Source organism: Oncorhynchus clarkii, chromosome 16 (assembly GCF_045791955.1).
Source record: "Oncorhynchus clarkii lewisi isolate Uvic-CL-2024 chromosome 16, UVic_Ocla_1.0, whole genome shotgun sequence".
Taxonomy (NCBI): domain Eukaryota; kingdom Metazoa; phylum Chordata; class Actinopteri; order Salmoniformes; family Salmonidae; genus Oncorhynchus; species Oncorhynchus clarkii.
Genome location: NC_092162.1, coordinates 38,327,713 through 38,350,318, shown reverse-complemented (window position 1 = coordinate 38,350,318; position 22,606 = coordinate 38,327,713). Strand labels below are relative to the sequence as shown.

General features: G+C 41.7%; 1 protein-coding gene across 20 annotated transcripts in view; it reads right to left on the bottom strand.

The window, feature by feature from the left end:
* Positions 1-22,606, bottom strand: part of LOC139368399 (HECT, UBA and WWE domain containing E3 ubiquitin protein ligase 1) — a 79,247-nt gene extending 56,641 nt beyond the window's left edge. For 18 of the 20 annotated variants that reach the window (XM_071107217.1, XM_071107231.1, XM_071107221.1 and 15 more), the window contains exons 1-17: positions 20,579-20,742; positions 17,853-17,902; positions 17,560-17,629; positions 17,235-17,333; positions 15,365-15,571; positions 14,725-14,877; positions 14,368-14,430; positions 14,135-14,212; positions 13,953-14,000; positions 13,524-13,692; positions 13,121-13,221; positions 10,949-11,099; positions 10,582-10,709; positions 7,699-7,839; positions 6,504-6,624; positions 3,337-3,444; positions 3,064-3,165 (exon numbers count right to left, since the gene is read on the bottom strand). In XM_071107217.1, the coding sequence (XP_070963318.1) occupies positions 3,064-3,165; positions 3,337-3,444; positions 6,504-6,624; positions 7,699-7,839; positions 10,582-10,709; positions 10,949-11,099; positions 13,121-13,221; positions 13,524-13,692; positions 13,953-14,000; positions 14,135-14,212; positions 14,368-14,430; positions 14,725-14,877; positions 15,365-15,571; positions 17,235-17,333; positions 17,560-17,604 (1,714 nt within the window). In that variant the 5' untranslated portion in view covers positions 17,605-17,629; positions 17,853-17,902; positions 20,579-20,742. Of the gene's footprint in view, positions 1-3,063; positions 3,166-3,336; positions 3,445-6,503; positions 6,625-7,698; positions 7,840-10,581; positions 10,710-10,948; positions 11,100-13,120; positions 13,222-13,523; positions 13,693-13,952; positions 14,001-14,134; positions 14,213-14,367; positions 14,431-14,724; positions 14,878-15,364; positions 15,572-17,234; positions 17,334-17,559; positions 17,630-17,852; positions 17,903-20,457; positions 20,525-20,578; positions 20,743-21,596; positions 21,669-22,553 lie in introns of those variants that run through there. The other 2 variants (XM_071107218.1, XM_071107219.1) reach the window with 2 other exon arrangements.

Genomic DNA, 22,606 nt, shown 5'->3' with positions numbered 1-22,606 from the left:
TAATCAGCTTGTTGATGTGCCACACCTGTCAGGTGGATGGATTATAATGGCTAAGGAGTAATGCTCACTAACGGATGTAAACAAATTTGTGCACATTTGTGCAAAATCAGCTTTGAATAGAACATTTCTGGGATTTTTTATTTCAGCTCATGAAACATGGGACCAACACTTTACATGTTGCGTTTATATTAATTCAGTGTACATCACAACAACAAAAAAACAGCACATTGTACAACACATTTTTACACCACTCTAATCTACAAAAAAACATTTGTAAGACCACAAAATGATGTGTTTGTGTGTCTCTCTTCAGTCCACGGTGTTCCATAAGATGTTTTTACTGCTTGCATGAGTTATTTGATGTGGAATAGAGTTCCGTGCAGTCCTGTGCGTTTCCCCAGTCTCTGTTCTGGACTGTTCTGGGAACGATGAAGAGACCCCTGGTGGCATGCCTCGTGGTGCATGTATGGTTGTCTGAGCTGTGTGCAAGTTGTTTGAACAGACAGCTCAGTGCTTCAACATGTCAACACAGTAGTGACGCAGTCAATCTCTCCTCTACTTTGAGCCAGGAGAGACTGACATGCATGTTATTGATGTTAGCACTCATTGTATAGTTAATGGCCAGCCGTTCTGCTCTGGGCCCACTGTAATTTACCCATGTCCCTCTCTGTGGCACTTGACCATAGGACTGGGCAGTCATCCAGATGCGAGAAAACAAGGGCCAGACGGACCATTTTTGCTGATAGCGATGTCAAGAAAGCAGAGCAGAGCTTTATTACAGACAGACCTATCCTTATCTTAGCTACCTTTGCATCAATATGTTTTACAATTCAGAGTTACAGCAAGCAGCTTAGGGACCTCAACTTCCACAGTATTCATTACAAGATTTATTTGAGGTTTAGGGTTTTGTGAAAAAGTCCCAAATAAAATGCTTTTCGTTTTTGAAATATTTCAGACGAGCTTATTACTTGCAACCCATTCTAACACTGACTGCAGCTCTTTTTTTAAGCGTCACAGTGATTTCACTTGTTGTTGTAGCTGACGTGTATTATGCTGAATCATTAGCAAACATAGACAAAGGCTTTACTCAGTGCCAGGTCATTAGTAAAGTAAGAGGCCTAGACAGCTGCCGTGGGGAATGCCCGACTACCTGGATTATGTTGGAGATACTTCCATTAAAGAACACCCACTGTTCTGCTAGACAGGTCATTCTCGATCACGATATAGCAGATGTCATAATTTTTTTCAGCAGCAGATCAATAATCTCACAAATTTAACTGAACTATAACAAAACCACTCCCAATCTTCTTAATATCAATTTATTTCAGCCAATTATCAGTCATTTGTGTAAGTGACGCACATGTTTAGTGCCCTTCCCTATAAGCATACTGAAAGTCAGTTAATTAGTTTACTGTGAAAAAGTAAATTTTTTCCAAAAATGTATAAAGAGTTGGCTGAGCTCTTAGAGACTTAACCCAAAAGATTCATAGCTGTAATCATTGCCAATGGTTTTTCGAAAATGTTTTGACTCAGGGGTGCAAATATTTATCTAATCAAGATAAGTTTATAAAAAAAAAAGTAAAAAATAAAACTAATTATTTATTTCTCTAAAATCAATCAATTTTAATCCCACTTTCTGAAAGCACTGTATTCAGATATGGCCTTCATGGTTATGAATAGTCTTCCACTTCAATTTGTTGAAGCACCATTTCCTACTATCAGTATTAGAACCCCTTAACCCTTAAGGGTGGCAGGTAGCCTAGCGTTTAAGAGTGTTGAGCCAGTAACCCGGTCGCTGGTTCAAAACCCCAAGCTGAAAAATCTGTCAATGTGCCCTTGACCATGGCACTGAACCCTAATTGCTCCTGTAAATTACTCTGGATAAGAGTGTATGGTAAAAGACTTACAATGATCATATAGGGCCAGTTACCCCAGATAGCTTAAAGTAGCTGGCCAGAGTTCCAGAAATATGACCTATAATTGACTACAATATGAATGAAATACATTTCCTTCCAAAAAAAAAAGAAAAGATAATTAAGGATGTTAAGGGGATTATGTTCCCCTGCTAGGCCTGTCAGGAAACAGAATGGTGTGGGCGTATACCAGTCAACAGCTGATTTGCCAGCTCAGCCAATGGAATCTGCTCACACTTGGATATTCAAATTAGCTACTAACTCCACTTGGGGCTAGTAGGCTATCTGGGTTTTACACATGTGGCATCTTAACCAAGTTAAATAGTGTGGATGGATTAAGGATTTGGAAAAGCATTACGGAACTACTAGAGTACTTTACTATAAACAGCAATTAATGCGGACTGATTATTTCACAAACGTGAGTGGTTTGTCACTATTCCTGATATTTTTGTTGTTAGTTACCTCGACTATCAGTCAACAAAAGCTAGCTAGGTTTCCTCGATATCAATACAAACCACAGGACTTGAAATAGAAGTGACTGGTGAGGTAGTTGTATAGGCTTTGTCCGCTTTGCTAACACCAGCTGTGGATTGATTAGCTTGCTAGCTAGATTCTGTGTAGTGTGCACTCCTGAGCCCATGGGAGATTCTCAACAGATTTAGCCCACTCCTCTGTCCTCCCTACTTTTGAAAAAGGTCAAAGGTAATCGAGGAGAGGAGGCGGAAATACGGAAAACAAATGCGCTTGTATGAAATGAGACTCGTTGTCCATGAGCGCGTCGTCGGGCAAATGGCTTTTGCAGAGGAAACCTAAAATGTGTAACGTTTTTCACTTGTGGTAGACCATTTATAGATAAAATGATAAGTATCATATGGACCTTTGCTCTTTTGTTCTCTATTGAGTCTCAAGCAAGGGGGAGGCCGATGACATCACTGATTTCCATCAGACCAACTCCTTGAAGTTTGTTGTTGTCAAAAGAACATTATTTTGCTCAAACCATTATGTTTTGTACCCTTTAGTGTGTACTTCACTGTATTTATACTTGGGATATCGCTTTTCAAAAGTTTAATAATAGCTGCAGGATGCCTAAGTCTAGAGAATCTCCATTGATCATGCATTTTATAGAGTGTGGTTATCATAGATCACTCACCGTGGCGGATGCCATCAGAGAAGGCAGGGTCCTGGATTGCTTTCTTTAAAAAGTTTAACATTGACTTCAACAGAGCGGCCCTCTGGGGAATACACTGGACGCCTGTAAGGAGAAAAGCCATTGGAGATGGTCAAAGTGGGAGACGGTCAACATGGAGTGTGTGCATGCCTTGCCTTCCCCAGTACGTGCTTGAGTGTGCGTGCGATAGCCTAAGCTGAGGGATTGTGTTTGTGCGAGTGTTGCATGCGTGTTCCTCGGCGTGTGTCTGTGTACCTGTACGGGGCGTGCTGGAAGTGTTGCTGAGTCCTCTGGGATCGGTCTCAGGTCTGGAGCCAGAGGAAGTTGAGGGACCAGGGCTGCTCTCCATCCTCTCTTCTGACACTGTTAGGAATACACAGTGTTAGCAGCCACAACACAAAGCTAACAGCCATGACACATCGCCAACTCTGGACCTATATTAGCAACCATAATGCAGACATGGAAGAAGTGGGTAAATTGAGGCCATTTAACTTTTAATTTAGGGAGCTCATTAAAGTCGTGGCAACCATAACACTACAACGTGTAGCACATGACAGCCCGCTTGGAGTTTGCCAAAAGGCACAGAAAGGAGTCTGACCATGAGAAACATGCATCACGCCTGGAGGAAACCGAGGGTGAAGAATGGTGGCAGCAGCATCATGCTGTGGGGATGTTTTTTAGCGGCAGGGACTAGTTGACTAGTCAGGATCGAGGGAAAGATGAACTGAGCAAAGTACAGTCGTGGCCAAAAGTTTTGAGACAAAAATATTAGTTTCCACAAAGTTAGCAGCTTCAGTGTCTATAGATATTTTTTGTCAGATGTTACTATGGAATACGGAAGTATAATTACAAGCATTTCATAAGTGTTAAAGGCTTTTATTGACAATTACATGAAGTTGATGCAGAGTCAATATTTGCAGTGTTGACCCTTCTTTTTCAAGACCTCTGCAATCCACCCTGGCATGCTGTCAATTAACTTCTGGGCCACATCCTGACTGATGGCTGCCCATTCTTGCATAATCAATGCTTGGAGTGTCAGAATTTGTGGGGTTTTGCTTGTCCACCCGCCTCTTGAGGATTGACCACAAGTTCTCAATGGGATTAAGGTCTGGGGAGTTTCCTGGCCATGGACCCAAAATATTGATGTTTTGTTCCCCGAGCCACTAAGTTAACACTTTTGCCTTATGGCAAGGTGCTCCATCATGCTGGAAAAGGCATTGTTTGTCACCAAACTGTTCCTGGATGGTTGGGAGAAGTTGCTCTCGGAGGATGTGTTGGGACCATTCTTTATTCATGGCTGTGTTCTTAGGCAAAATTGTGAGTGAGCCCACTCCCTTGGCTGAGAAGCAACCCCACATGAATGGTCTCAGGATGCTTTACTTTTGGCATGACACAGGACTGATGGTAGCGCCCACCTTGTCTTCCGCGAACAAGCTTTTTTCCAGATGCCCCAAACAATCGGAAAGGGGATTCATCAAAGAAAATGACTTTACCCCAGTCCTCAGCAGTCCAATCCCTGTACCTTCTGCAGAATATCAGTCTGTCCCTGATGTTTTTTTCTGGAGAGAAGTGGATTCTTTGCTGCCCTTCTTGACACAAGGCCATCCTCCAAAAGTCTTTGCCTCACTGTGCGTGCAGATCCACTCACACCTGCCTGCTGCCATTCCTGAGCAAGCTCTCACTCACCCATCGGTGGTGCACCGATCCTGCAGCTGAATCAACTTTAGGAGGCGGTCCTGGCGCATGTTAGACTGTCTTGGGCACCCTGAAGCCTTCTTCACAACAATTGAACCCCTCTCCTTGAAGTTCTTGATGATCCGATAAATGGTTGATTTAGGTGCAATCTTACTGGCAGCAATATCCTTGCCTGTGAAGCCCTTTTTGTGCAAAGCAATGATGACGGCACGTGTTTCCTTGCAGGTAACCATGGATGACAGAGGAAGAACAATGATTCCAAGCTCCAACCTCCTTTCGAAGCTTTCAGTCTGTTATTCGAACTCAATCAGCATGACAGAGTGATCTCCAGCCTTGTCCTCATCAACATTCACACCTGTGTTAACGAGAGTATCACTGACATGATGTCAGCTGATCCTTTTGTGGCAGGGCTGAAATGCAGTGGAAATGTTTTTGGGGGATTCAACTCATTTGCATGGCAAAGAGGGACTTTGCAATTAATTGCAATTCATCTGATCACTCTTCATAACATTCTGGAGTATATGCAAATTGACATCATACAAACCGAGGCAGCAGACTGTAAAAATTTATATTTATGTCATTCCCAAAACATTTGGCCACCACTGTAAAGAGATCCTTGATGAAAACCTGCTCCAGAGCACTCAGGACTTCAGACCGGGCCGAAGGTTCACCTCCCAACAGGACAACGACCCTAAGCACACTGTCAAGACAACACAGGAGTGGCTTCGGGACAAGTCTCAATGTCCTTGAGTGGCCCAGCCAGAGCCCGGACTTGAAACCAATCGAACATCTCTGGAGAGACTTGAAAATAGCTGTGCAGCAACCCTCCCCATCCAACCTAACAGAGCGAGAGAATGGGAGAGAATGGGAGAAACTCCCCAAATAGAGGTGTGCCAACCTTGTAGCATCATACCCAAGAAGACTTGAGGCTGTAATCACTGCCAAAGGTGCATCAATAAAGTACTGAGTAAAAGGTCTGAATACTTATGTAAATGTGATTTCAGTTTAGTTTTTGTGCAAAAATTTCTAAAAACCTGTTTTTGCATTGTCATTATGGGGTATTGTGTGTAGATTGATGAGGGGGGAAAAACGATTTAATCAATTTTAGAATAAGGCTGTAAGTAACAAAATGTAGAAAAAGTCAAGGAGTCTGAATACTTTCTGAATGCACTATATTGTGTAATGTGACAAAACTGCACATTTTAGAGTGGCCTTTTATTTACCCCAACACAAGGTGCACCAGTGTAATGATCATGATGTTTAATCAGCTTCTTGATTTGCCATACCTCTCAGGTGTATGGATTATCTTGGCAAAGGAGAAATGTTCCATAACTGGGGATGTAAACAAATTTGTGCACAATTTGAGAGAAATAAGCTTTTTTGTAAGTATGGAACATTTCTAGGATCTTTTATTCCAGCTCACGAAACATGGGACCAACACTTTACATTGTGTGTTTATATTTTTGTTCAGTGTAGTCAATGTGAAACATTCTTACGAGAGTTAAAACATCTTATATGGCCGCGTTTTCACAAATGTTATTATATAATCGTCAAGCCCATTCAAAAGATAAGGGGACAGGACCTTGATATACAGCGGAAGGGGCAGTTACTTTCACAGGGTTTCATAGCCATGTTGATCCCTTATTATAATCTGAACAAATGTAGGCCTACACCCAAAAATAAAAACAGTTTATTGACAACAATAGAAAAAAAAAAAAAGAGCTTACTGCTTTCTGACTGGCCGTCCATGTCCGTGTCCATGTCCTCAGATTCTACGGTGGAGTTGGGTCTCTGGATCTTTGGCTTGATGACAAAAGGACACTCTTTCCTAGACAGGTCTACCTCATGCTGCAGAGAGAGAGAATGATTGGGGAAAAAAGGGGGTGAGAGGGAAGGAGAAAGAGGGAGAGAGAGAGAGCAAGGGAGTAAGTGAGTACAGGAGTTTGGCACATGTTTGTTTTCAGCAGTGACTTTGAGCTGAGTAGCCAGACCCCAGTGCTGCATCAGGGACCCGGGAAGTGAGGTGCATCACCCACTCAGTATTTCCCAGGTTATTTATATAACATAATTATTATTCCCCGGGTGGGGCACAAAGGCCCCAGATGCACCTTCCAAGCCCCTCTGGCAACATGTCAATTGAAAATAAGTGTTTTTTGCTGGGGGCAACAGATAGGCATAGGAGCATGCCCTGCCTTGTATACATGTCCCTACGTCCCCTGCTGATAAAGATGTTAAGGCCGGTGTGTGTTTGGGATGGGTATAGTCGACGCAATGCACCCCATAAAATGACATACCGTATTCCTTCACAGGTTCATGCCTTTGTTATTGTCAGCCAATCAAAGTGACAGCAGACAGTTGCTCTACGTGCAGCAAGCAACATAGAAGACCTCTAACCAAGGCAAAATGAAATTTAAAATGACAGAATTAAGTCAGCTAAAAGAGAAGGAGTAGGGTACAACAAGCAACCATCAGGTAGGCTGTTTAATCAGAAAGGCGTTGCTGTAGACAAGGGCAAGAAGCACAGCAAAATAGCTGGCTATCTCAGCTAGCTTCTTTACATCGATTTGATGCAGTCAAGACCGGCTCTACCAGATGGGATGATAGATAGACAAACGTGTAGATGCCGTAGGTTAGCTAGCGCGAGTCTGTATGGCTACCCTCACTCTCCCCCTCCTGTGTCAAACACACCGGTCCCTGCCCATCCCCGCACTGCTGCAAGCAAGCAGAGCGGCACCTCTCTCAAGTCACGCACCAATCCAGTCAAAGTTTTAAAAAAATATATATATATATATATATATATATATATATATTTTTTTTTAAAAACATGTATTTCAACTATCTGAAAATCAAGAAATATCTCAGGATATTATTTCAATAGTGAAATTATTTCAAAATGCCCATCCCTAGTGTGTGTTACCCTACCTCCAGCCTGCTGATGAAGATGGTAAGGCCAGTGTGTGACTGGAAGGCTGCCATGTCCAGATTGGTGATGAGGTCCACCACTCGGACCGCACGCGTCACAAACGTGATCTGGTCCTGCTCGTCCCCCAGGAACTTGATCACCTAAGGAAGAAGTAGGCAGTAGATAAGACTGTACTGCATACAAACAGTACGGGGCAGATTCCCAGACCCAGATTAAGCCCATTCTGGTTTTAGAAAACAATTCAGCTCCTCTACTTCTGCACTAAAAGGCGTGCTAAATGTGATCTTAATTGGGGTCCCTATGGCACATAAGGACGGAAAAATGTAGGGCTGCTCAGCCTTTTTGCAGAGTGAGTCATTCAGAATGCTGGACCGGACATAGATTCGGTGCCAATCAATAGATCTTCAAAATGTCACACACCTGCACAGAATGTGTGCCCATCAAACATACTTGGTGAAACCAGGCCAGCTCAGCAGAATGATATGTATAGTTTGCTTGGTGAGTAAACGGCAGACTATTTGCATTGCCCCCCCCCCCCTCTTTTACACTGCTGCTACTGTTATTATCTATGCATTATCTAAACATATCACTTTAATAACTCTACATACATGTGCATATTACCTCAACTAACTGGTGCCCCCACACATTGACTCTGTACCCCCTGTATATAGCCTCGCTATTGTTATTTTACTCCTGCTGTTTAATTATTTGTAACTTTTGGTTAACTTAAGTCTACCCCTTCCTTTTTCGAACATTCTGTTAAAAATGGCGCAACTTTTCAGCGTCCTGCTACTCATGCCAGGAATATAGTATATGCATATGATTAGTATGTGTGGATAGAAAACACTCTGAAGTTTCTAAAACTGGTTAAATCACGGCTGTGACTATAACAGATCGTGTGTTTCATTGAAAAACGCAAGAAAAACTGCTCTCTGAAAGCTAAAAATAATTTCCATAAGTCACTTTCATGGGTTGTTAAAACCTCTTACTTCTACCCCCTCCTTTTTCGAAAATTCTGTTAAAAATCGCGCAACTTTTCAGCGTCCTGCTACTCATGCCAGGAATATAGTATATGCATATGATTAGTATGTGTGGATAGAAAACACTCTGAAGTTTATAAAACTGGTTAAATCACGGCTGTGACTATAACAGATCGTGTGTTTCATTGAAAAACGCAAGAAAAACTGCTCTCTGAAAGCTAAAAATAATTTCCATAAGTCACTTCCACCAGTTGTTAAAAGAGAACAGAATTTAATGGCGATCTGCCTGAAATTCATACAAATTCTGCACGATGGCGCCATTGTCCTGATTTTCAATTGAATTAATTGTTGGAAAATCCTTCTATCTGACCTCCAGTTTCCCAGTCTTCACCCGGATGCAGTTGAGGAAGATATTAGAAGCCATTGTTTTTGCAAGTGAAGACCTATTGAAAAGACATCGCCCTGTAATCATTTTGATAGATTATAAACGTTTACTAATACCTAAAGTTGGATTACAAAAGGATTTCGAAGTGTTTTGTGAAAGTTTATCGTCAACTTTTTTAATTTTAAAAAATTACGCAGCGTTTAAAAACGATGATTTTTTTCTGAATGACACAGCTCCCATACAAAGCTATTTTGGGTATATATGGACCGATTTAAACGAAAAAAAGACCCAATAGTGATGTTTATGGGGCATATAGGAGTGCCAAGAAAGAAGCTCGTCAAAGGTAATGAATGTTTTATATTTTATTTCTGCGTTTTGGGTAGCGCCGGCTACCGCAAAATCTGTTGTTTACGTGTCGTGCTGGCATTTTGGGGGGTGCATGCTATCAGATAATAGCTTCTCATGCTTTCGCCGAAAAGCATTTTAAAAATCTGACTTGCTGGGTAGGTTCACAACGAGTGTAGCTTTAATTCAATACCCTGCTTGTGAATTTTGATCAAAGATTGAGTTGTAACGAGTACATTTAGCATTTAGCGTAGCGCATTTGCATTTCCAGGGGCATACTTGAGACGTCTGCGTCTCAAGTATGCTCAAGAAGTTAAGGGGACAAAATGTAATATCGACCTGCATGCAATTCATACAAATTCCACACGATGTCGCCATTGTCGTCATTTTCAATGGAATTTTTTGTTGGAAAATCCAACTGTCTCCACCAGGATGTTTTCAATGTGCACATTGGCAGCCATTGATTTGCAGACGAGGAGCTATTGAATATACATCGCCCTGTAATCATTTTGATAGATTATAAACGTTTACTAATACCTAAAGTTGGATTACAAAAGTATTTCGAAGTGTTTTGTGAAAGTTTATCGTCGACTTTTTTAATTTTAAAAAATGACGCAGCGTTTAAAAACGACGTTTTTTTCTGAATGACACAGCTTCCATAGAAAGCTATTTTGGGTATATATGGACCGATTTAAACGAAAAAAAGACCCAATAGTGATGTTTATGGGGCATATAGGAGTGCCAAGAAAGAAGCTCGTCAAAGGTAATGAATGTTTTATATTTTATTTCTGCGTTTTGTGCAGCGCCGGATAAGCAAAGTCTTTGTTTACGTCGCATTCAGGCATTTTGAGGTGTTGCATGCTATCAGATAATAGCTTCTCATGCTTTCGCCGAAAAGCATTTTAAAAATCTGACTTGTTGGCTAGGTTCACAACGAGTGTAGCTTTAATTCAATACCCTGCTTGTGAATTTTGATCAAGGTTTGAGTTTTAACGAGTACATTTAGCATTTAGCGTAGCGCATTTGCATTTCCAGGTGCCTAGTTGAGACATCTGCGTCTCAAGTAGGATCAAGAAGTTAAGGGCTTGTAAGTAAGCATTTCAATGTAAGGTCTACCTACACCTGTTGTATTGGGCGCATATGTTGTATATGTGACAAATATATATTTTTACCTTGAGCAGGGCTTCCATCATCCCACAGGAGACCAGGGCCTCCCCCCCAGCATCGTAACTAGCCAGGTGGTAGAGGAAGGAGAACAGCGCCGTGGCAAATTGGTGCGGGTACGGCTCCATCAGAGGGTCTGAGGAGACAACCACAACAACAGGTTACAGAGGGGACTTGCATCCACCTGAACAGTGAAGCCAAGAATAGGAGCAGGGTGAAACTCCCAAACACACGTCACCTAAATTGGCTAAGGATAGAATCCCACCCTACCTATGACCTTAATTCTACATCTCCTCTAGAACTGTATTGGCATCTCCTTTCAGAACGGTCTAGAAAAAACTAAAGTAGACATTTCACAGTATGTCTGTGACTCACCGATCATGGCCTGTATGCAGTTGCGCACCAGTACAGGCAGGAAGCCGTGGTAAGAGGCTGTGCCGGTGCAGTCGATGATGTTGGACAGCTTGGGTGTCCTCTCAAGGTGCACAATGGACGTTAAGGTGCGTAAAGACGCTGCCTTTATGTCCTGTTGAGAGACAGGAGGACTCATGAAAGACTACTACATTCAGTGGGGTAAAGTATTTAGTCAGCCACCAATTGTGCAAGTTCTCCCACTTAAAAAGATGAGAGGCCTGTAATTTTCATCATAGGTACACTTCAACTATGACAGACAAAACGAGGGGGAAAAAAATCCAGAAAATCACATTGTAGAATTTTTTATGAATTTATTTGCAAATTATGGTGGAAAATAAGTATTTGGTCAATAACAAAAGTTTCTCAATACTTTGTTGTATACCCTTTGTTGGCAATGACAGAGGTCAAACGTTTTCTGTAAGTCTTCACAAGGTTTTCACACACGGTTGCTGGTATTTTGGCCCATTCCTCCATGCAGATCTCCTCTAGAGCAGTGATGTTTTGGGGCTGTTGCTGGGCAACACGGACTTTCAACTCCCTCCAAAGATTTTCTATGGGGTTGAGATCTGGAGACTGACTAGGCCACTCCAGGACCTTGAAATGCTTCTTACGAAGCCACTCCTTCGTTGCCCGGGCGGTGTGTTTGGAATCATTGTCATGCTGACAGACCCAGCCACATTTCATCTTCAATGCCCTTGCTGATGGAAGGAGGTTTTCACTCAAAATGTCACGATACATGGCCCCATTCATTCTTTCCTTTACACGGATCAGTCGTCCTGGTCCCTTTGCAGAAAAACAGCCCCAAAGCATGATGTTTCCACCCCCATGCTTCACAGTAGGTATGGTGTTCTTTGGATGCAACTCAGCATCCTTTGTCCTTCAAACACGACGAGTTGAGTTTTTACCAAAAAGTTATATTTTGGTTTCATCTGACCATATGACATTCTCCCAATCTTCTTCTGCATCATCCAATGCTCTCTAGCAAGCTTCAGACAGGCCTGGACATGTACTGGCTTAAGCAGGGGGACATGTCTGGCACTGCAGGATTTGAGTCCCTGGCGGCGTAGTGTGTTACTGATGGTAGGCTTTGTTACTTTGGTCCCAGCTCTCTGCAGGTCATTCACTAGGTCCCCCCCGTGTGGTTCTGGGATTTTTGCTCACCGTTCTTGTGATCATTTTGACCCCACGGGTGAGATCTTGCGTGGAGCCCCAGATCGAGGGAGATTATCAGTGGTCTTGTATGTCTTCCATTTCCTAATAATTGCTCCCACAGTTGATTTCTTCAAACCAAGCTGCTTACCTATTGCAGATTCAGTCTTCCCAGCCTGGTGCAGGTCTACAATTTTGTTTCTGGTGTCCTTTGACAGCTCTTTGGTCTTGGCCATAGTGGAGTTTGGAGTGTGACTGTTTGAGGTTGTGGACAGGTGTCTTTTATACTGATAACAAGTTCAAACAGGTGCCATTAATACAGGTAACGAGTGGAGGACAGAGGAGCCTCTTAAAGAAGAAGTTACAGGTCTGTGAGAGCCAGAAATCTTGCTTGTTTGTAGGTGACCAAATACTTATTTTCCACCATAATTTGCAAATAAATTCATTAAAAATCCTACAATGTGATTTTTTTTATTTTTCCCCCTCAATTTGTCTGTCATAGTTGAAGTGTACATATGATGAAAATTACAGGTCTCTCTCATCTGTCTAAGTGGGAGAACTTGCACAATTTGTGGCTGACTAAATACTTTTTCCCCCCACTGTATACCATTCAGGGCTCCCACTCAAATCACATTTACTCTGTTTTATGACTGGGGAAACTCTTCAGGGACGTATACAACGCCGAGACAATAGTGATGGTATTATAACATTTCATTCAAAATCATTGGCCAAAAATGTACTACACATTATAGTACAACTATAAACATCATATTGTTAATTGTAAACATCACAATCTTCTATAAATTACATAAATACTGAACCAACAACATCGACCAGTCATGGTAACATCGTACACACGCGACATGATTGCAGTCACAATATCGGGCTCCAATTTCACACCTACTACGGTATTGTGACAGTAGTACAGCGGACACAAGGGGAGAGAGAGAAGGGGAGCGAGAGAGACAAAAAGGTGCATCTTACCACAAGCTGTTTGTCTGTAATCTGTAGCACGTCCACCAGCTCCTCTATCAAGCCGTTGTAGAGAATACTGTTGGCAGACTCCTGGAGTGCATTGGAGTACACTGGGGAAAACGAAACCGCCATAACAATTAAGTTAGCGAAGATATTTCAAAGGAATCATTGACATGAAATGCATGATGAAAAGTATTGGCTTCATTGATCCGCAGCTACAACACAGACACCAGCAAACATCAGGAACACTCAGACACGAGTACTGACGGGCCTATTTGGCACTGAACAAGGTGGTGGAAACTGTTGAATTATATTGAGCCGGTAACTCAATAACGGGACTGCAGATGAGAATTGGCCATGTAGCTCCAATCTGGTACATTGTACGTGATCCGGGTGAAATAAACACGCTTACCCAGGATAGAGATGGCGTGGAGCCTGGCCTGTACAGCTTGTAGTCTCTTCTTGTGGTTGGAGAAGCCGTGGGCCAGTCTGATGTGCGTGAACAGCAGGGTCTGCTTGTCTTTAGGGATGTTGTACATCACCGTCAGAGACTCCATGATCTCACTGGGACTCTCAGAGATCTGGAAACACCACAGGGAGGTTGGGTGAGCAGGACAAGATAGAAAATCAGAAATCCAAATTTTTGCTGGGGTAATAGGTCAGTTTCAATGATATGAATGTACAATAAATCTCAGAAAAGCAGGAATTCATAATCAGGAATAAACACATTCCTGGTGGACTTAGTCCCAAAACAATTAAAAGGGTACAATAGACTAGTCCTCGCAATCTTTGGTTAAATTCATTAAATGCTCTGAGAAAATAGACAACATTTGTCCCTTACCTTGTCGAGCTGTTCGATGTGAATGTAGTGTAGTGTGTTACTACTGGTCTGTTGCCGGGAGAGAAAGTTCACAAATGGTCAATCAATCCACTCATAACAAGACATAGCCTAACAAGACCAGGGACACATATTAGTTGCACACTAATATTTTTTTTCTGGTTAGGAAAGGTGTCCGTCTTTACCTTCCTCTCCACTTTGACCTCGAGGCCAGGTTCAGCATAGAACTCAAAGTGCAGTGTGGTGGCACTGGGAGGGTACTTCTGCTCAGAGTGATGCCAAGAGAGAGGAGAGGGGTGAGGTTGGGGGTAGGGATTACAAGTCAAAGAAAAATGTAATCACTACAAAGCAAATTAGCCAATTGTGTGGAGACAGCAAGCTTTTATAGATTGTGACAATGACAAAGTGTGACGCTCACCGTCATAGCCAGGTCCCTGCAGCACTCTGCCAGACCGAAGCCATTCTCTTTTCCTCCCCAGCTCTACACAGGGAACATCACAGACATCAGAACAGCAACTCATACAACTTTATAGTCTACATATCAAGGCAGGGCACATACATTGGTAGTTGGTTTTTAAATAGAACATAGGCTATGGCTGGCAACAGTAAAACTGAACGCAAACTAGAAAAGGCTAAGGCACTCCTTCAATCCAATTTAAAAAGCCTTAAAACACACATTGACAATGGCCTACCCACAACACCCATAGAGTACCATCAGCCCGTCAGGCTAAAAGAGATCCTAATAAACATGTTTGTTTAATTCTGACACCCGTACCTCAGCCAGATGTTGTAGGCGTGCCAGCAGAGGGGTCCTCTTGTCAGAGCCCAGTCTGGTGATGTAGTTGGAGCGTTTACTGAACACGTAGAGGAGGTTCAGCACAGACAGAACAACCTGCATGTCACATGATGCTAACAGGGTGGTCAAGTGCTGAGAGGGAGAGCGAGATCAAGAGCGAAAGAAAGAGCAAAAAAGAGCAAGGGGGGCGAGCGAGCGAGGGGGGGAGAAACAGAGAGTTAATAAGGTGAGAGGCTGATTGGCTCATTCCATTGTGGTTTGTGACAGGTGCATCACCCAGAGAGGAGAATTTATTCACTTAACCTTTATTTACTGAGGATAAGTTATTGCAATGAGTCTTCTATATCATTTTCCAAAGGCACTAAAAGCAACATCTAGAGTAGACCCTCAAGCAAAAAAAAATTTTTTTTAAACTGTCAAACTCTTAGGCAGGGGGATCCCAACAGAGCTAGGCAGGGAGGTCTACTTTACCCATACAGTGGGAGAGGAAACAGTGCGTAGTCAAGGGAGGTAGCCCTAAACTATCTGAACTTGTCAAATAAGAAGTTGTCTACAGTTTACATTTCAGCATGCCCTACTGAACATGACCCTGGTCGTGTTAACTGGAGAGTGGTTCTACCTCTATGGAGCTGTAGAGGTGCCTGGAGAAGCTGTACTCAATGAGCAGGGCTGTGAAGTTGAGCACGGCCAGCAGTAAGGCTTTGAGCTGCCCGTTGTCCGGCCGGTCACAGACCAGCAACCACGACATGTTCTCCACCGTCTGGCCCGCATCACACAGGATCCCATCAAAACGGTCCAGCAGGTCAACCCAATGGTAAAGCTCACACTGAAGGGTTGGGAAGACAAGAGAGGCCGTTAAGGACTTTGGGGGTCACTTTAGATAGAGGCCACGTTCTGCTGATAGAGCGTTAAACACCAAGGCCACGTTCCGCAGACAAATGTTGTGGAACGCTGCTGATAGAATTGTTATGAATATAGTGGACTTAATTCCTTATTTTACATTAGAGGAAATGTTGTACTACATCATATATTCACATTGGAAAATCACAATATTGTGCCCTGCTGTGCGCAGCCCAGGTGAATAATAGGTCCCTGGTGACCCCAAAATCTGGGAAATGTCGGTTAACCTTCTTGGGATACGGGGCAGCATTTTCACTTTTGGATGAATAGCTTGCCCAGAGTGAACTGCCTGCTACTCTGTCCCAGATGCTAATATATGCATATTATTATTAGATCGAAAACACTCAAGTTTATAAAACTGTTTGAATGATGTCTGTGAGTATAACAGAACTCATATGGCAGGCGAAAACCTGAGAGAAATCCAACCAGGAAGTGGGACATCTAAGGTTTGTAGTTTTTCAAAGCTTGGCCTACCGAATACACATTGAGATATGGATAAAGTTGCACTTCCTACGGCTTCCACTAGATGTCAACCGTCTTTAGAAACTTGAATGAGGATTCTACTATAAAGGAGGGGCTCATGAGACCTCTGAGTCAGTGGTCTGGCAGAGTGCCTTGGTCTCATGACGCGCGCTCCCGACAGAGTTACCTCTCGTTCCAGTGCTTTTCTGAAGACAAAGGAATTCTCCGGTTGGAATATTATTGACGTTTTATGTTAAAAACATCCTAAAGATTGATTTCATACATTGTTTGACATGTTTCTAAAGGACTGTAACGGAACTTTAAGTTTTTGTCTGGATGAAGTGCCTGCGCCTCATGAAGATGGATTACTGGGCTGAACACGCTAACAACAAGTGGCTATTTGGACATCAATGACGGACTTCATGGAACAAATCAGTCATTTATTGTCGACCTGGGATTCCTGGGAGTGCTTTCTGATGAAGATCATCAAAGATAAGTGAATATTTATGGTGTTGTTTCTAACTTTGTTGACTCCAAAATGGCGGATATTCCTCTGGTTGTTTTGGGTTCTAAGTGCCATTCTCAGATTATGCTTTTTCCGTAAAAAATAAATAAATAAATGACACAGCGGTTGCATTAAGGAGAAGTCTCTTTAATTCTGTGAATAACAGTTGTATATTTTATCAATTTTTATTATGAGTATTTCTGCAAAATCACTGAATGTTTTGGAACCAAAACATTACTGCACGTAAGGCGCCAATGTAAACTGATATTTTTGGATATAAATATCCACATTATGGAACAAAACATACACAATACATGTAACATGATGTCCTATGAGTTTCATCTGATGAAGATCATCAAAGGTTATCTTTGGCTGGAAAAATGGCTGTGTTTTTCGACTTGGCTATGACCTAACATAATCATATGTGGTGCTTCCGCTGTAAAGCATTTATTTTTTTATTTTTTTTTAATTAAAAATCGGACACGATGGGTAGATTAACAAGATATTTATCTTTGCCTCTATGATAATGTGATCTAATACAAAGATAATAAACGTCACCCAGAGGACATTAAATAATTGACTAAGTTTCTCTTCCTCCCACAGATATTTCCCTCCTGCTCACCTTGCCAATATTCCAGGTCTTGATGTGCTGCAGCTCCAGCAGTAGTTGCTCGTCGCTGCATCCCTTGAGCTTCTCTATGAGCGTCCTGCAGTCCGCAGGCTGTGAGAAAGGGAGAGAGAAGGTTGGAGGGTGGTAGAGAGAGTGCGCGAGAGAGGGGGGGATTAGAGAGTGGTGTAGGGAGGGGGCGGATAGTGGAGGGAAGATTGGAGGGTGGTGGGGGAGAGAGAGCGAAAAAGAAGGCGAGAAGGCTGTTCAGGACATGTACAGTGGGGGGGTCAAAGAGGAATTACAGACAGTCTGAGCCAACATTATTACGCATACTCACAGCTTCTGTTGGGGTTTTCTTTAACTTGCTTCTGTCGACCTTCATTGTCGCTAGTTTCTATCTGATGCTCCTGTTGGGAACAGTAGGATAGATTAGCATGCAGCCTGTAAGGAAACAATTAATGTGTATGTATGGAATCTGCTGCTTGCCGCACAGTTAGGCTACATCAAGTACAGTAACAAAATTAGCAGGGACATAGTTTGCATGCTGGATTTTAGACTGAAATGGAACTTGTGAATTATAATCAAATATATGCAATGTGTGTTCAAGAGAAATGTAAAAGTCACACTTACAGTAAGTAATTTGGCAATGCCCACTTAACATCATGTTTCATTCACAATTCCTGAAATTAGAAAATAGTCATTAACGTTACGTAAACATGAATAGTGAGAATAGTTTCAAACACTTGTCAAAATGTGTTAGTTATGGTTAGACAATAAGAAATCATTCCTGCGATGAAAAAGGGTCTCTCGTCCAACACAATTCAAAAAAAGAATAGCCACAGAGGGTCTAACTAGACAAAATCAGTTTGCTCAGTGGTGCAGACTCCAATCGGGTAGCCTATACCCAATTAGGTAACAGTCCAAATACAGCTTTGACAAAGAAAGCTAAATGTGGGTTCAAACGTATAGGCCAAAAAGGTGAGGTGACAGTTACCCAAGCAGATCCAATCAATAGAATATTGAGGAAAATTGTATATGTCCAATACTTCACTGAGCAACATATCAAACAGGAGTCATTTTCACACTCTCTCTAAGGGTGTTTGTTGGTCCCTTTCAGCAAATTTCTGTTAACTCAGTAAGGTTCGCTTAATTTTTTTGTGCAGTGTGAACACTCCAAAAGGAACGCCGACCCCTCAAAAGAGCACCAGGAGCGAACCTAGACCATCTCGAGAGGTGGTCATAGTTCGGTTCGCTTGAAGTCTAGGGTCCGGTTCCCTTTTTGGGGCAAATGTGAAGACAAAACTCCCCAGGTTTGCTTGTCATTATTCCCAGACCACATACTAGACTACTGCAACACTATTTCCCTTACCATATCCCCTCATATTTGTGCCACAAAAGAGAGAAGATGAGATGCAGGTTTGCAGAAGAAAAAAACTTTTGGGATATTGATTAGCTATTGTCATGCATGCACAAACATTTCTAAACGTGTAGAGTTCTTGGTTCAGATTTCATTTAAATACGTGAGCTATAGGCTAAGAGCTTCATAAGCCTTTTTATTCCATTGTGGGGTTTGAATGGTGTGAGAAGAAAACATATTTGGTGTGAATAATAAACATAAGGTACAAAATCAATACTAGCTCTTAAAAAGGGGCTGTAGCCTAAATTGGGTGTACAATTTTCAATTACAGCATTATTTAATCTGAAGTTACTCTGCCATTTATTATTTTACATGTTAATATTATCTTCTGATTACAATGTCGTCTCATTCTTTAACTAAATGCCATCTATTCGTTTCCAAAATGTAAGTAGGTACATCTAGTTGTCCGATAACACATTCTGATGGAATGGCTTGTCCTGCACTTTCTAAAAATGCACTCTGGGTTGAGTTTATCTTGGAAAAAGATCTTGGTTCCTTTCAAAACTTAGCAATGTGAATGCAAAGGACTTGGACCACAAAATAGGTGAAGTGTACTGGCAAAAGAGTTGAGACCCATTCAAAGACAAGGGCTGTGTGAATACAAATAATTTAGTTCTTTTTTTAACCTCCAGAGTTCACCTTGAGGACTGAGATAGGTTATTTTAAAAGAGGACTGTGTGAAAACGCTAGTGAAGCGAACCAAACCGTTTAGGGTGTTATCAGAGCACAACAAACCCCAGACAATCAGAAAGACTATGGCTGTCTGCTACTGTGCAATTGACTGGATTTCAGGTGCCTTATTCAGCTGGTTCAAAACATTTGAAAACTTTACTGATAATGCTGTTACATTATTTTGATGAACAAGAGTGTATTAGCTATATTAATTTACATTACAATATAACTACATAGCTGAAAGATTCCAACACAGAACGAGTCAAAAATATGTTCCAGTTTAATGTACTGAACCTGTCAGGGAAAGTGTTTCAAAAGCATGAAAATGTTTGCATTGAAATGGTAGCTAATGAATGTCCACCATGCTAAGGGTCAGACTCAACGTAACAAAATTAGCTAGCAATCTAGAATCTAGCCGAACATCAGACAAACATGATTGCTATTTCAAACCAAATTGACGATAGCAAATAAACATACAAAGTAAAACAGTAGAATCAACCGAATGCTAGTGAGGCAACTGTTAGCTAGCTAACGTTACTGCGGTAAGGAAATAACATAACGTTAACTACTTGGTGTATAGTAACGTTAGCAATTTAGTTAGCTGACGTTTGTTGACTAGCTAAAAAAAACGGGAGTTCCCTAGCTAACGCGGCTAATGAGAAGAACACACAATTTCGCTGACAAGTTAGGTACTTAGCTAAACTTTAGTCCTACATATGTATTTCATACCTCATCGAAAGAAAACAAGTAAATTCTCGGTAAACCAAAATGTCCGGTTGGGAGGTTCGCTAGCAGCTAGTTAGCCACTTGGCCCAAGCACCTAATTTTAGCCAGCTAGCTGTCCGACAGGGATAACTGGCTAACGTTAGCTAGCTAGTTCAACCAATATAGCTTTTTATGATGTCAAAACAAAACAGTCAATGATTAGAGGCAATATAAAACAATAGACGTATCTTACGAAGTGCGTGGTAAACTTACAAACTAAAATAGCTATACGTTGGCTAGCCTGGTAAAGACAAGAGATTCAACCACCACTACCGCGAGTATTTTCCCCATTCCTCAAACGGTTGAACACGCTGTTGTCAAATCTAGTGCCCAGCTGCAGGCCTCACCAGAAGCCCTTACTATCCTCCCCTGCATCCTTACCAATTCGCAAATGTACACATTCCGTAAACACAACACGCTAGCTGGCAACAGTCAGACCCGACCAGCCGCGAAGTAATCTGTTTTATTCAAAGATTAATGCGATCATTATAGTCTACTATACCTCGTCCAATATGCGTGAGGCGTATAAAAAGATGCTCGCACTTTACCGCACACGCGCTGGCTAGCCTCTTGGTTAGCTAGCCGAAACGTATATCTCGCTGAATCATTCCCCCCATACGGGCCTAACGTGACAGAGCGAGTTCGTGGTGTATTTCAGAGTTTTCGTTGGGCAAATTTACGTAGCTACCTGTGATAGAAGAGGGGCGTTCATTTCTCCCTCCCGCTGAAATATGTTCATATTTCTGTGTAAAAGTCGGCTGTATTTTGATTAAATTGTATCGTCACTACAGAAACTGTCAGGATTCGAAACCTGTGTGTAACTCAGTATAAATATGTCATGGGGTGGAGATTATTATTTTTAATAGATCCATTTAGATTTTCCAGAGGAAGTTACTGTCATGCACCTTTTATCTAGCTCCTATCAGCAACTGGAAGATCTCAACAACCAAAATGTCAAATTATTATCAAGTCACCATTCGTTCATCCTATCATACATCCACCCTATAACTACTAGTACTAGGGTAATGTTAGCTTCTGAATAAGCTGAAGCTACAAAACATCAGCAGGTGAGCAAACTTACTTTTGGCATTTTGACAGGAAATACCATCTGTATGTATACATCTACAATTTAGATTAATACAATTAACTATTTTTTCTCTCTTCTATTTACCTATGCAATTACATCATTAGAACCCATCTCAGAAACCCTGCAGCAAAAAGGATAACCACATTATTTGACGGGAGGATTTCAGAAGACAAACGTTGGTCTCTAGAACAGTGTTCCACATAGACGTCAATCAGACAACATTGCTTTTCAATGTCTTTCTGACACCCAAACCAAAAGGCTTTTAGTTACAATCCATAGTCAAGTGAAACATGTAAGAATATGAATGCTCTCAAGGGACACTAATTCTTAGTGTTAAATAAATATGATAATAATACAATTATAACAATCGTCAGAAGAGTTTAATAATAATTGTAAATGGTAGTAGTTCACAATACTACTAGTTTGTAAATACCAGAAACTGCTTCGGTTCACTAGCTCCATTTCCTCCTCCTCAGCATAGTTTTGTGTGGTCTCCTAAAACAATCTGAAAGCATAAAAACAAGCACATCTAAAATGGAGGATTGGACAGCTGGGGTCCTGGGGGGGACATTCCAAACCTATAGATGAACAAAAAATAACTAAGATTGAATGGTAGGCCTATTGATTCAATGAGGATGAATGGTATGAGATTACATTCATAGGTTGCAAATGGAATATTGGGCAGATTGTGAAATTGGATTAATATAAATCTAAAGTCTCATGAGGAAAAAAAAAACTGGGCATATTAATAAAACATGGACAATTCAAAATGATACTGATTAGTCACACAATGTCAACAATACATAATTTTACTTCACAATGAGAAGATTTGGCCTAAATCAATTAACTCCTCGTAATAAATTCGCGTGGGCTCGCTGTTCCGCTCATGAAACAAACGACCTCTCGCGCACAGTCAAAGGACCTGCCAATCAAAGTACCGGCAAGTCATGTCCAGAACTAGCAGCTGGTCTCTTTTCACATGGGTGTGGGTTTCTTGGTAAACTTTCATCCGCAATCTCGACGAGCTCAATGTCATTTTCAAAGCAAAGGGAATCTGCCTCTTTGCAAATGCCTTTACCCCATACAGCAGAAAATTCAGGAAACATGTAGCTAGCTTTTCACAGAACGCAAGCTGCAGGGTGTGTGTGTGTGTGTGTGCCGGTATGCGTTTCGCGCGTGCACAGCACACCACAATGCTCTTTCAGTCCGTGGTTAAATTAAAAATGGCGGTTCACACAGCAGAATGTCCGTACTTTATCCTAAAACGACGCGCAATTCAGACCCCTGCTTAGCACTATCAAATACATCAACACTATCACTAAACTCCTCATTTAAACAATTCATCATGCTTTTGCTCAATGTTAACGCAAATGTGCATAGAGTTGCTTACCGAGATGCGTGTACATTTCATTTCTCCATCTTGCACTAGCGTCCAGCGAGCTG